The sequence below is a fragment of the Pyrgilauda ruficollis genome, unplaced genomic scaffold (assembly GCF_017590135.1).
Source record: "Pyrgilauda ruficollis isolate IOZ18807 unplaced genomic scaffold, ASM1759013v1 scaffold45, whole genome shotgun sequence".
NCBI classification, from domain to species: Eukaryota; Metazoa; Chordata; class Aves; order Passeriformes; family Passeridae; genus Pyrgilauda; species Pyrgilauda ruficollis.
In genome coordinates, this window is record NW_024526044.1 from 3466524 (window position 1) to 3479958 (window position 13435).

At 49.9% G+C, this 13435-nt stretch overlaps 1 protein-coding gene across 4 annotated transcripts in view; it reads left to right on the plus strand.

Annotated features, from left to right (window-relative positions):
• The first annotated feature begins 1083 nt into the window (after window positions 1-1083).
• PMEPA1 (prostate transmembrane protein, androgen induced 1) overlaps window positions 1084-13435 on the plus strand; it is a 39596-nt gene continuing 27244 nt past the window's right edge. For all 4 annotated transcript variants that reach the window (XM_041478503.1, XM_041478504.1, XM_041478506.1 and 1 more), the window contains exon 1: window positions 1084-1589. In XM_041478503.1, coding sequence (XP_041334437.1) covers window positions 1487-1589 — 103 coding nt within the window. In that variant the 5' untranslated portion in view covers window positions 1084-1486. The remainder of the gene's footprint in view (window positions 1590-13435) is intronic.

Below are 13435 nucleotides of genomic sequence, written 5' to 3' on the forward strand. Positions count from 1 at the left end.
CTAAATCTTGGCACAATGAGCCCTTAGGGAAGAGATGATGTTTTTTCCTTTTACCTGTCTTGCAGAGAATGGGGTCACTTTTACAGCGTGTGGTTTGAAACAAAAGTGGGAATGTGTGGGGAATAGCTCCTGAGCTCTGAGCAGCACCACTGGCACCACCATGGGAGCTAATGAGAATTGTCACTGAGCTCAGCTGTGGTCAGACTGTGTTATCCCCTGCATCTCTTTTCCAATCTTTCCCATATTTCTGTCTGAAATGCTGCACTGGGGGCTGGCTGTGTGAAGTGAGCCTGGAGCCCTGTGGCTCAGTGCTGAGGGGTACCCACAGCTGGGTGGGTGTTGTGGGGTGAGCCTGACTTCTGGGTGCTTTTCCAGCAGGATACCCAAATCCAGGTGCTTTTGGAGCTGATCTGCAGAAGCTCTGCCAGGTCCTGCTGCAGGCTGGGAGCTGGGGGTGCCCCTGGGCCCACCTGGGTGGGCTCAGTGCAGGTGCTACTTTAAGGATCCTCTGTGGGTGGGTGAGTGCAGTAATGACTGGAGCATCTCTGATGAGGAAGGGCTGAGAGAGCAGGGCCTGCTCGGACTCAAGGCATGACTGAGAGGGAACCTCACCAGTGTGTGTAAATATCTAAAGGAAGGGTGCCAAGAACATGGACCAGGCTCTGCTCCGTGGTGCCAAGAGGCTACAAAACCGATGGCCAGGAATTTCCACCAGAACACGAGGAAGAACTTTGTTTCTGTGCAGGTGAACGAACACTGAACAGACTGCCCGGAGAGGGTGTGGAGTCTCCCTCGCTGGAGATATTCCAGAAGCCGTCTGGACACAATCCTGTGCCCTGTGCTCCGGGATGAGCCTGCCTGAGCCGGGAGGTGGGACACCGGGTGACCCACGGGGGTCCCTTGCACCGCTCCACCGCGCTCTGCGGTTCCGGGGGTCCCGCGCCCCCGGCAGCTGCCCCAGCCCCGCTCCCGGCGGCAGCGCGGGGAAGGGAAGGGAAGGGAAGGGAAGGGAAGGGAAGGGAAGGGAAGGGCAGTCCCCGTCTGGCGCTGACGTCACGGTCCCGCCCGCGGCGGCGGCGGCGCGGCCGCGTCCCCGTGGCCGTGAATGAGCGCGGGGGGCGGGAGCGGAGCGGGAGCGGGCGGGCCGCGCTCCCATCGCGCTCCCACCGCGCCGCGCCCCACAAAAGTGCGGGGCTGCCGCGGCCGGGCCCAGCGCTGCCGCTTCCCGGGCCGGAGGGGCGCGGAGCAGCCGCGGGGCCGAGCGGAGCCGCTGCCGGGGGCGCTGCGCCGCGCCGGGTTTTTTATTTCCAATTTCTGATCGCAGCTGCATTTCCCTCCCTCCGCCCCCCCGCGCCGAGGAGGAGCCCCGGCTTTATGTGGTGCTGCCCGGGGAGCGCTCGGCGGCCGGGAAGTTCTTTGTGTCGCCGTCGCCTTCCTTTTTTTTTTTTTTTTTTTTTTTTTTTTTTTTTTTGGTGTGAGTGTTTAAATGTATAACTTCATGGGGCTGAACAGCACGGCCGTAGCTATTCAGCCCAATGTGTCCTGCACATGCAACTGCAAAAGGTCTTTGTTCCAGAGCATGGAGATCAGTAAGTACCAGTCCTGCTGCTCCCGGGGAGGGTGCGGGAGGTGCCCGGGCTGCGGGAGTGCCCGGCGGCCCCGCCGCGGGCGGGGAAGTTCCCGCGGGGGCTCCCGGGACCCTTGGCTGCGATGCGCTTTCCCGGAGTGGTTTTCCTCCCCCCCCTCCGTGCCAGCCCCGCTCTCTCATCTGTTGCCGCTGGGATGTCGCTGCGGGTGTGACACGGCTGCCGGAGCTGCCCGGGATCAGCCGCTCCCCGCCGGCACCGGGGCTGAGATCCCCGCTCGTCCCCATCGCGGCTCCATCCCCGCCCGCGTCTCGCCCTTTCCCCGCGGTGCCCCGGTGCCCTGCCCCGCGCCTTCCCCTCCTGCGGGGGTGATGCTGGGGCGCTGCCGAGCCTCCCCCGCTACCCCCGTGTAAATCACCCTCGCCTCGGTACCGGGGGGGCACCGCGGTCCGGACACCCGAGTAGGGTTTGGATTTGGGAACCTGTTCCCCCCGTCCCCAGCCCCTTGGGGCTTTGTGTTCCGAAGGGCGATTTGGGTTTTTTCATTAATATTTTTCAACCTTCGCAGAGTAGCAGTGAGGGCAGTGCCTGACCTAAATATTCACCATTTCTCTGTGTGCTTTTTCCCTCTTGGAGATGAAGTGCACGGAGGAGAGAGAGAAGGAATATTACTGCTGAGGGGAGAGGAATGAGTTGGGCTCTTTGGCAGTTTTAAGCAAATGGTATTTTCTGTAAAGGGAAGGTTTTCAAGGCATCCCAGAGCGGGAGGGTTGTCAGGATTGCACCCTGCTTAGCACCTTGTTCAGTGCCTTGAAATCCAAACCCTGCACAGACTAATGCAAAATGGCCCAAAAGGAAAACTTGGGAAAGAGTCTGGATTTTGCATATGTGCCTGGCACTGCGACGGGGCAGGCTGGCGCTCGGTGCGTGCAGGGAGAGCCAGCTGAGCTGTGCCTGTTTCTGCTAGCACAGGATCTGCCCCGTTACCTCCAGCGGGGCTGCAGAGCATCTGTCCCTTGGTGTTTGGAATGGCTTTTGTCCAGTGTCGTCTGCCTTCTCCTACTCCAGCTTCATCCTGGTTTAATTCAGGTGTCTGAGTCCTGGAGAAGGTCTGCAGGCATTTGTATACTGGGTACTAAAATGTGTTCATTCTGAATTTTAGCATAAACCATACCCTTTGTACTGTATGCACTTTTAATCTTGATTTAATCTCATTCGTGTTCAGACAAAACTAAGCTGGATTTGCCTGATTTTATTAACACTACCGGTACTGAATAGACCATTATTCTTCCCTGACTTTAACAGGCCGGGCTAGATGTGCATACCAATAGCAGTGTATAAATAATGAAGATACAGTTCTTTTTTGTGTCAGCCAGTTGCTGAACATAAACTGTGTCCCACAGAATCCCAAGGATGAGACTTTGCGTCTGAGCAAGGCTCATGGTTGTGATAAAAGTTGTGAATTAAAATGTGTAAAGTCTTTTGAAGAAAAAGCTTCTATTCCAGTCTAACTCTTGGCATGAGGTTTTGTTGGAACAACTCAGGCTTTTAATTTCACTCCTTAACTTTTTAGAAATAGCATAGTTTATCATTTCCCCCCCATTTTTGTCAGCATATGAAAAGCTTGGTAAGAGGCAGGTGCTGCTTATGGATGGGGGTGTGAGAGACAGGGAACAGTGACTGACACCGGAGGAGACCTTGCCTGGACTGGGATGGGAGTTGTGGTGATGCTCCCGAGGTCCTTCCCTGACTTGTCCCCTGCCCTCTGCCAGCTCTGGGGTCCTGACACTCCGGTGCTGAGTTCCCGTGAGATCCTGGGAGCCTTGGAGCGAGCTCCCTTTTTGCTGCCCTTCCCTGTTTCATGTTGGGGTAGGTTTCTTATCACCAGTGTTATTATTTATTTCCTGCTGATGGCGGGCAGCATGGCTCACCTCTGTGCTGCAGGAGAGCTCTGGTGGCACCACAGGGGCTGTTACCTGATCGCCTCCTGCACCTGGCTCCAGTGGAAAGGGCAGAGCTGAGCCTCCCTGAGATAAATCCATCCTACGGCGTTTTTCCTCCTCCACTCGCTTGATTTTGTGTATCTTTCTGACACGACTTTCAGGGAACCTCAGAGCAGCTACCACCAGATGCTCCTTAATTTTTCAGCCAAAATTTTCAGTTACCAGGCAGGAACGCTTCAGGAAGGTGGCACGGGGAGGAACACGCGAACTCCTCTGATTTACAACCCCCTAAATAGGTTAACTGTCCAGCCGATGCCCAAACCCCTTTTCCTCGCAGGCTTTATTCCGTATGGCGGCTGCGGCGCTGCGGTGGAGGAAGCAGCTGGTTTCTGTGTGTGGCGCTCCCAGATTAGGATTAGAAAAGGGCTTTCTGGGGGCGGGGGCGCGAGTCTCGCCCGCCGCCGGGCTGGAGTGCCAATATGCCGGGCGGTGCTAAGCAGCCAGACGTCTGCAGCAGTGGGCTCTAATCGCCTCGGCTGGCTGAAGGAGGTCAGGGGTGACCGGCGTGGCGGAAGAGGCTGTAAATAACTAATTATTTGGCGCGGGGAGCGGAGCCTGCCTCCCCACCCGGCACCGGCACTGCCCGGCCATCCCGCGGGCACCGGGGCATCCCTGCGGGAGCTGCCCGGGCAGCTCTCGGCAGAGCCTTTGCAGTCACTTTGATCGGGTAGGAGTGCTGCCCGAGGCGTTTGGGATTTTTGGGAGGCGTTGTTGCATCGCCCAGGATCGAGGCTGATCCCCCCCAGCTGCAGCGCCGTGTCCTGGACTGCACGAACCGTGAGAGCAGGTTCCTGGCCAAGCCAAGGCTTCTAGGTTTTCACATTCTTTGGTTTAATAACCAACCAAATGCATATGGCTCAACCAGGGATCACATCTTCTTTCCACTTTCACACTGCTTTTCTGACAAATGCATTTCTTTCCTGACACTCTCTCATTGGCAGTCATGGCTTATTCCAGAGCAGAGTGGATATGAACCATGTGCTTCTTTATTCCCCCCCAAAGTTTTCCTCATGGAGTGAAGCCAGAGCTGCTCCCAGTGTTTCAGCAAGCCCGAAAGTGCTTGCACAGAGGATGTTCAGTTTGTGGCATCTCAGTTTGACCTCAGCCAAACCGGGGAGTTCCCTGTGTCTGGCTCTGGTTATGTGTCTGTGACGAGCTCTGCTTTTTGCTGAGATCAGCATCCCAAGGTGTGATCCTGGAGGAGCAGAGCGTGGGTGGCTTTACTTATGGTAGCCCAAGAGCTGTCTGTGTGTGCCCTTGGCCATCCCAGGGGACCCAGACACTCTGCAGTCCCAGCTCTTTCATACCCTAGAAAAGGCCTGATTCCCTGAGCCTGGAGAGCACAGGGGTCTTTATTAAAATTACACTTTATTTGTGCCCTCAGGTAGTGATTTTGGTCTTAGTGCTTTATAATTGCTGTCGAACGGGAGAATGAAAAGACACAGAGGGGCAAATGCAGGGGAAATAATCAAACTTTGTTTTTTTTCCTGTGGGTGAACACCTGGATTGTGCTGTGCTGCAGAGAGGGACCTGCACACAACACCAGAGATGATCCTGTATAATTGGAGGTGATCATTTATACTGCCAAGACATGGTTCATTCTTCCTTTTCAGTCAGTGTCAGGCTGTTTGCTGCAGTAAGTCCTGTTAGCTTCTGGTGTGGAGGGATCCTCCATCCCCTGAATGTTTGCCTCCGTAGTGTGTTTTCACATGCTGGCTGTGAGAACACCAGAACTCAAGGGTGTGTGGGGAACAGGAACCATATTCTTTTCCTTAAAGCCCAGAATTCCCAAATTTCTGGGATTACCTCTAAATTTTTGGGATATTGAATTAGCTGCTACCCCTGCTTCCTTTGTGAATGGAGAGAAGGGCATCCACAAACACATAGTCTTACTTTTATTTTCTGTTGCTCATCAAAAAACCCGAATAATTTTATATTTCCCAATTTAAAGTTGGTGGTTTGATATATCCAGTTTAAGAATGAATTTGTAAACATAAATTATAAGTGGAGAGACATGAGTAGACCTTTCCAAGGGAAGTACCAAACTACATGGTGTCACTAATAAAGGGTAATTACAATCCAGCTCCTTTCCTGAGTAACTCAGTGTACAGTCATGTCTCTCGATGTTGTTTCATTCAGGTAGCAGCAGCTGTCAGAATTTGCTAAGCCTAATTAGTGAAAAAAAAAGGTAATTTATTTGCAGTGGTGTCTCATGTGAAGACTTCCAACCAGTTTGCTTCCTGGAGGGAGATCCTGTGCTGGTGTGTGGTTTGTCTTATCAGATCCCTCCTGTTTTGTGACACACGGTGTGTCTGCTCCTGGCAGGCTTCATCAAAGTGACAGAGCCAGGCTGGAGAGCGGGTGAGGAGAGAGGTACAAGGGCCACTTCGCTGCAATTGAGTGGAAACTTGGTTCATGCCATGAGCACACTCCCAGACGTCCGTAAAGCACAGGAATCACTGGTGTCGACAGGGATGTTTTAATGCAGTGTTCTTCCTGTCTGTGTGGCTGAATTGCTGGGTGATTATTTTATAGCTGTTTTGGGTGGCAGGAGGTAGGTCACTCGGGCAGGTCCCAGGTGAGGAAGTGAATCCCAGACCCGCTCTGTCTGCAGTCTGGCGCAGGGAGGAACAGGGAGCAGTTCTGTGGCAGCAGCATCTGACCCCTCACTTCCATCTTCCTGAGCTGATCAGTGGCTGCTGCCGTGCTGTTCCTTGCTGCAGGGAATGCAGTGCTGGTCTGGGAGCTCCTCCAGGAGCGATGGGTGAGTGAGGAGTGAAGGGGAGCGGGACAAGGGTGATCCTGGTGCAGAGCATGGGAGCAGCTCCCTGAGTGTCAGCACCTGGAACCTGGACACAGTGCTGGGAGCTGGAGAGACCCTGCACACACACACCAGCAAGGGCTGACAAGTTTTCAGTACTTGAGGAGGTCTGGGGGTACTCTGTGTGTGTGTGCACACAGGGATAAACACGTCCGTGAAACTTAATTTAGTAATACAGGAAAGTGGCTCCAATGAACTGGTTAATGAAGAATTTGGTAACCAGAGAAAGGAATTGTAGGGTTTGGGCTTTTCTGATTTTTTTTTTTTTTTTTTTGTTGTTGTTTTTTTAAAAGCAGATAAATTTCAGCTGTAAGAATTTATCGTTCAAATCAGAGGATTTGGGGAGCTATTGAGAGTAAAGAGAGCTTTGATGATTTGGCAAGGAATACAGCTTCTAAGGCAGCACTTTGATCTGCATTTTAAATGCTTCTTTGTAATGACAGTTTCACAATTTCTTTTCTCATTTTGAGTCAGTTTTGCAGAGGTATGTTTTGAGAGAAAATAGTAACAGCACACATTATTCTTGTTGGCTTTGGAGCCAGCTAGAACTTGTAGTTCATCCCAGATCTTTTGGCTACCGTGGTAAATTTATGATTGCACCAAAAAGGAAATTAGTAAAGATGTTAAATATTATCAAAGCTTTGCAAATCTTTTGGAATCTCTCTGGTGTGAAAACTAAACTTGCATTAGCATTTCTGCTGCGGTGTGTTGAACAGTGTTTATCCAAGCATCCACCTAATACTGCAGGTTCCTGATTTAGCTTTTTTTTTTCCTTCTGAAGGACACGCTACTGTTTAGCACATGCATCCTTTTAGTCTTGCATTGCACCTGAAACCTTGGCTCTAATGACTCGAGCTTTCTAAAGGCAACTCTACTGGGAACCTTTTTTCTTCCCTTCTATCTACAGCACCTTCTCAGATAAACTCTTGTCTGAGGGAGAAGGTTGTTGATGCCTACATGTTCTTATACGAGACAGCTTGTTGCATTAATTTATGTAGTATGGAGAGGTGTAGGAATTGGGAATGTTTATTAAGGTTTTAATTTAAATTTTCCATAGCATCTTGAATCCAATTTCGGGAAAGATTTATACCTCTCATTGGAAATCAGCAGCCTCAAGCATGAGAACAAATAAGCAGGTTTTCCCAAATTGGTTTAGAGCTGTGTGGCAACTCTTCTGGTGCTGGTTTTGGCCTCTCCTGGCTCTGATGAGCTGTACCAGGCTGGCAGCTCTCTGCTTGTGGAGCAGGTGTGTAAAACAGGGCACAGATTTCATTTGCAAGGTAAATTTGCCCAGGAAGTTGGGTCTTCAGTACATGCAAAGGGTACTGGTAGGCCTTAGATAAATAGAGCTGTGTGTACATTTGGCTGGCATCCCTCCCAAACTGTCAGTGGCTGTGCTCAGTGGGGCGTTATCCCTGTTTTTGGATCTCTCTGGTACAGGGTGCTGATTTGGAGCATGTAGCCCTGAGACATGTCAGTCACCATCCCACTCAGAGATGTACAGCCAGGGCACTGTCTGTGTTCAGGCTCAGGTTGGCATCCACTCCACCTTCACTTTTAGATTTTTTTTTAGCTAAATGCTGCTTTTTCGCTGTGTACAGTGAGGTAGCAATGCTAGAGGCCATAATCCATCAGTGTCCCCTTTTTCTCCAGCTAGTCAGACCTGTCATTTTTCGCTGGTGCAGGACTAGGCTAATGCTCCATTTAGAGGAGGGTGTGTTTTTCACTGTGTGTGGTGTGTGTTAGCGTGTCCCAGACTGTGGGTTACGTAAAGGCACCTTGCACATCTCTGGAAACTTGCCTCACAAGTTGTCAGTGTTGGTGGATGTCCACAGTGCTTTCAAGTGGTTCACACATTTCTGCTTGGTGTATTCAGTCTCGCACATCTCTTTAATAAAATGCCTCAGACTGGGTAATTTTTCACTTGCAGTAGACATTCAAAAGCGTGCAGTTAGCAAGGAAAGTGCTTTTGCACATGGCCGTTCTCTGGACCATTCCTGAGGCTGTGCTGAAGCCTGCAGAGCTGAGGGATTGTGCCTGTGATGGTTTGTGCTCTTCAGCAGGTGCAACAGGATTTCCCACATTTGCAAACTTGGCCCAAACAACCCAGCAAAGCAGAATTTAGCCTTGGCGAATGAAAACTGATTAACCCCCAGGCTTGGAGCATACCAAGGATGAAAAAAAGTTACTGGCACAAAAATCAAGGCTACTTTTCAAAGAATATGTGCAAGACATGGCTTGGGGATTTTTTTCCATCTCTTCATTCTGTCCAATATGTAAAGTAGCTGGTTTGTTACTCTAACCCCCTACAAATGATTGTCAGTAATAATTCTGTAAAACTGTGAATCAACTCTGCATGACTTTGTGCAAATAGACTGAGTAATTTCTTTGTTCTTTTCTTCTTACTTTGTAATTGGAGTCTGTAAAAGCCCAAAGGTTTGGTCTTGTGGAAAGCATGATTCATTTATTGGTGTCTGTGCCGACTAGTTATCTTTCAGTAATTCCAGAGTGCTGCTACAAGCCAAGAGTGATTCATACATGGCTAAGTGCACAAACAAATGGGGTCATGGCCATCTGCAGAAACTTTTCTAATCTATTTATGGTATCGGGGAAAGAAGTGGGTGTATTAAGGATGATGGAATAGGTGTCAATTACATTAGTGACTATAACTGGTTAAGTAAGGCTCACCATTACTCAAAACCACATCTGCTCCTTGCTGAAGATCACAACAGCAGGTCCTGTTTAAATGTTAACGCAGGTCTGATACGAGAGATGGATTGAGTGTCTAGCCTGCCTCCTGAGGAGCTCGCCATCCTCACAGCTCTTCTGCCTTCATTGAGATTCAGACAGGGATCAGGAACCTGCACTGGGAATATTTGTAGTGGCAAAGTCTGTGCCTGCTGTTGCAGACTGTGGTCGTCCTAAGCTTCACACACAAAATTTGGCCTTATACTTAACTTGTGTTGATGGTCAGGGTAGGGTTTGTCATTGGCAGAACATCTCACAGTGCTGCTCAGGTGGTCAGTTTTCATTCCAAATGCATCTTAAGTGGTTTAAAATCTTGAGGGAAGATGACCAGCATCTTACAAGGTGGCCTGTCTCTACTTCCGTCCATTTTCACTAGCTGTGAGAATTAATTCTCCCTTTGTAACTCTGATACCAAAACATCGCTGGCTGCACTGTCAGAAGTGCTCTGGTCAGGTTTTAGGCTTTTGCTTTTAGGCTCCTGCCCTGCTCAGGGGTGGAGGAGCTGGGCCCAGGTCTGGAGTAGGTTGTGAGGAAGAGAGAGTTTGAGATCAGCAGTAGGAAACAGGAGGGCAAGAAGCACTCCAGATGCCCACAGCTGAGGTCTCTGGTGGGCTCCCTCTGGACCCCTGATTGCAGAGCCTGCCTCCTCATCAGCCTTGCATGCTGCAGCTGCTTTTGCACCTGAGATAGGTGCATCCAACAAGATGTTGTCCTTGCAGAGCATGGAGTGGTCTCACAGCATGTTAGGACCGTCCCACGTCTGCAGGATGGACGAGTGTTACTCATGATGAGGTTTGGAAGTGGCCATGGCCTCGTCTCCCTGAGCCCTGGGAGACCTGGGCAGTCACTGCTCAGTTTGATTTCGGAGGACTTGACTAGAACACAGAGCTCACGGGCTCCAGTTTCTATAAACTGGATTTAAGCATCAGCACTGGCCAAAAATATGGGAGAATTTGGCAGTGCATTGTTGTTGTCCTTTCGCTGATGTTTTGAGCACTGTGTTCTGCTGCATCCTCCCTGCACGTGCTCCCATGAAGGGAGACGAGGCCTGGCTGAGTTCTCTGTGGAGGGGGAAGTGACCTAGACTTTTGCCCAAAGGACTGATGAACCTCTCCTGATGTCTGAGCAGCTTTCTTCTCCTGCCCTTGCTTTACTTAAGTCAACAGATTGTGTAAGCCACATGCGAGATTTACCTGCAGGGCAAGTGGGAGAGAAGCAGTGCCATTTGGATGAATTCCCAAGAGACATCTAACCACTGAGCGTTCAGACTCACATTTCTGAGCTGAGCCCTACAACAGTCCTGAGTCTGCTCGTCGCCTCTTCCACTCTTCCATCCGTGGCTTTGGCTGCCGAGGACGAGTCCCAGGGAATTTGTCGGCTGTGGCCGCTGGCTGGCAGCTCCCCTGCGGGCTGGGCTCTGTGCTGAGCAAGCTTGGAAATTCTCCCCCTTAGTGGTTTCTGTGTAATGTTATGATTAATGTCGTTATTTCTTACAAAAACAAAAGATCCCCCCCAAAGCAGAGCGCCTCCCGCGCCGTTTCCCACGGTGCTGAGGGTACACGGGGCTCACCCTTGGAGCTCTGCACTCTCTTCACGGGGTGAAACCCACAGCTCAGCAGCTGAAATCACCCATGGCTGGGCTTGTCCTTGGTGCCTGTTCCAGGCCTGAAACCAGGCTGGATTGCCTTGTGCTCTTCAGAGGTATTTGTGCAATGAGACCTCGAGAGTCAGTGGTTGTCCCCTGTGCTGGCTTGGCTGAAGGGCTCACTGAAGGCAGATGTCTTTCCTGGAAGGGCAAGTCCTGCTCCTTATGTGTTGATTTAATTATTTCCACCATTATTCCATTTTACCAAGGGTGGTCTCTTGGCTTCAGTACCTCGGAGTGGCATATACAGGTTAGGCTGTTCATCACTGAGCTCTGGAAGTACCTTGTCCTGCTACGTGCTCTCTTTAGGACACTGAAGAAACAACATGATTGATGGGCACTTGCTTCACACAATTCAGGGAAAATTTATCTTAAATTGCAATTATTTCCCACATCATAAGCAGGAATCTCATTTTTGTTGTTACACTTAGATTACTGTAATGGGACTTTGCTTGGATGGGAAGATGTGTTTTTGAATTCAGTGTTTCCAACTGCTGAGACACACTCAAGGTGTGTAACGCTTAATGATACTGATCACTGGTGTGTAATGCAATCAGGGTTTATGTTTCTCTAGTGTGACTTATTCATGGCAGTATATACATGCTGCACCTTCCTCAGCTTTTTCTGGGAATGCAGGTGCTGGCTGTCCTGTCAGCTGATGAGCCAGAGGTGGGCTCAAAAACAAGGAGAGGGGGCAGAGGTCTCTGGTGGGGGTCCTGTGTGAGGTGCAGAACAAACTGCAGGGTTACAAACATATTCTGTCCTGCTGATAGCTTTTAATCCTCATGGTTCTCATGGGTTTTCTTGATAAATACACTTTTCAACCTCCACTGAGTTGCCATCCAGGCCTGAATTGTGAGGAACAATAAACATAATGGACAGACTCAATTTAATAGATTTCGCTACGAGCTTTTTGTTAGTGCAGCTTTTTAAAAAAAAAAAAAAAAAGGAAAAAGAGATGACTGCATTTATTTACTTGAAGTGCAGAAAGCAGCCCTTTGAAATCCAAGAGAAGCGTGCCTGAGTGGGCTCAGTTCAGCTGGTGGCTGTGGAATGAGGGGAGGATCCAGAAGGATTCCATCCTGCTGTGCAGCCTGCAGAGAGCTGGCTGGTCTGGAATGGGTTAACAGAGTGTGCAGATGTTCAGGAATTCCTCTTTTGACTTGACCGTGGGGTTTTGCTGCTCTTCAGAGCACAAGTGCACTCCAGTCACAGCAGGTTCGTGGGTTTGGAAATGCCTTTCATCTCTCCTGTTCTTGCTGCATGCCCGGGAAGGGATCACGCCGTATCTTGCTGCCATGTGTCTTCCTTGGTTGTGTTTCTAGAGATTTGCAGACCCACATAAAACATCCATTAAATTAAGCAAAATGGCCTTTAGAAAGCTACGTTTCAAGTGGAAGAAATGCTTTATGTAACGTAGGGGTATGTGAGGGGACCTAAATACAAGCTTAAATTGGCTGTTACGAAAATAGGTATAATTGGGTTTTTGCACAGTGATTTTACAGCTTCTGAGTTTAATGTCCTGATGAAATCCTGCATCCAGTTCACGTGCAGCCGAGGAGATGGGGGTTGAGCAGCCTGAGTAATGGGGCTTGTTCTAGGAACAGCCTTGCCCTCGATTGCAAAACTGGACATACCTGTCGTTGGCTGAGGCTCTGCTGTGTCTGAGAGGTGTCTGGAGTGAGGTGGCTCCTCTCACCTGTGTTTGCCCTTCGCTCTCTCTCTCCCCTCAGCTGCCCCGTGTCAGGGCAAGGGGCATCTCCAGCCGTGGTTGTAACTGCTTGCAGGTGAAAAATGCAGCTGTGCCCTCCTAACTGGGCACGTGCCAAGAGCTGCAGCTTTGTTTTCCAGCCAGATCAATGCAGTTCGTTGAAGTCGTTGGGTTAATTTAGTAGCTGGAGGCGCTTCTGTGGGCTTGGCGTGGGAGCCACTGCTTGGCTTCCCCCCTTGGGAAGGGTTTCCCTCTGAACCCAGGCTTCCCCAGCTGCATCCGGGCACAGGTGATGCTGTGGGGTCGTGGTCCAGCCATTCTGGGATCAGGAGCCTGAGGAAGTGGAGGATATCACATTTTGACCTTGCATCCTCACATTAATCCCGATGGTTTTTCCTGTTTTAATATTTAAAGGCTTTCCGTTCTCCTGTCTGGGGAGACAGAGTATTGGCTCTCCTGGGTAAAGACTGACACATCCTCTTTTGGAAAGCTTGTTCCAAAGCAGGTTTTCTTATAGAAATCAAGGTGCCTTCAAATCCTGTTGGCAGGAATTGGAAGAATTTTTTTTTTTTTATTTGGTCTGTCTTCAACCAGTTAGGCCTGAGAGCTGGTTTCCTTTCTGGCTTACTAAGGTCTTGCAAGGATGAAAAAATCTGTTGCTTTTCTTGGAGTCTCTTAGCCAAGGCATGGAGGAAAGCCTAGCCTGGTACTGTGAGACAGGGCGGAAAAAGCTGAGATAGTATTTGCTGCTTCTTTGAAACTATCCCTTTTTAATTGTCTAAACAGCATTTCAAAGAAAATCTCTGCTCTTCTCTGTTCTTCCAGCATTATAATTCTATATAATCACAATCACTTTTCTTTCTCTAAAAGAATAGAGCATGATTTTTTTTTTTTTTTTTTTTTTTTTTTGGAGGGGGGGAG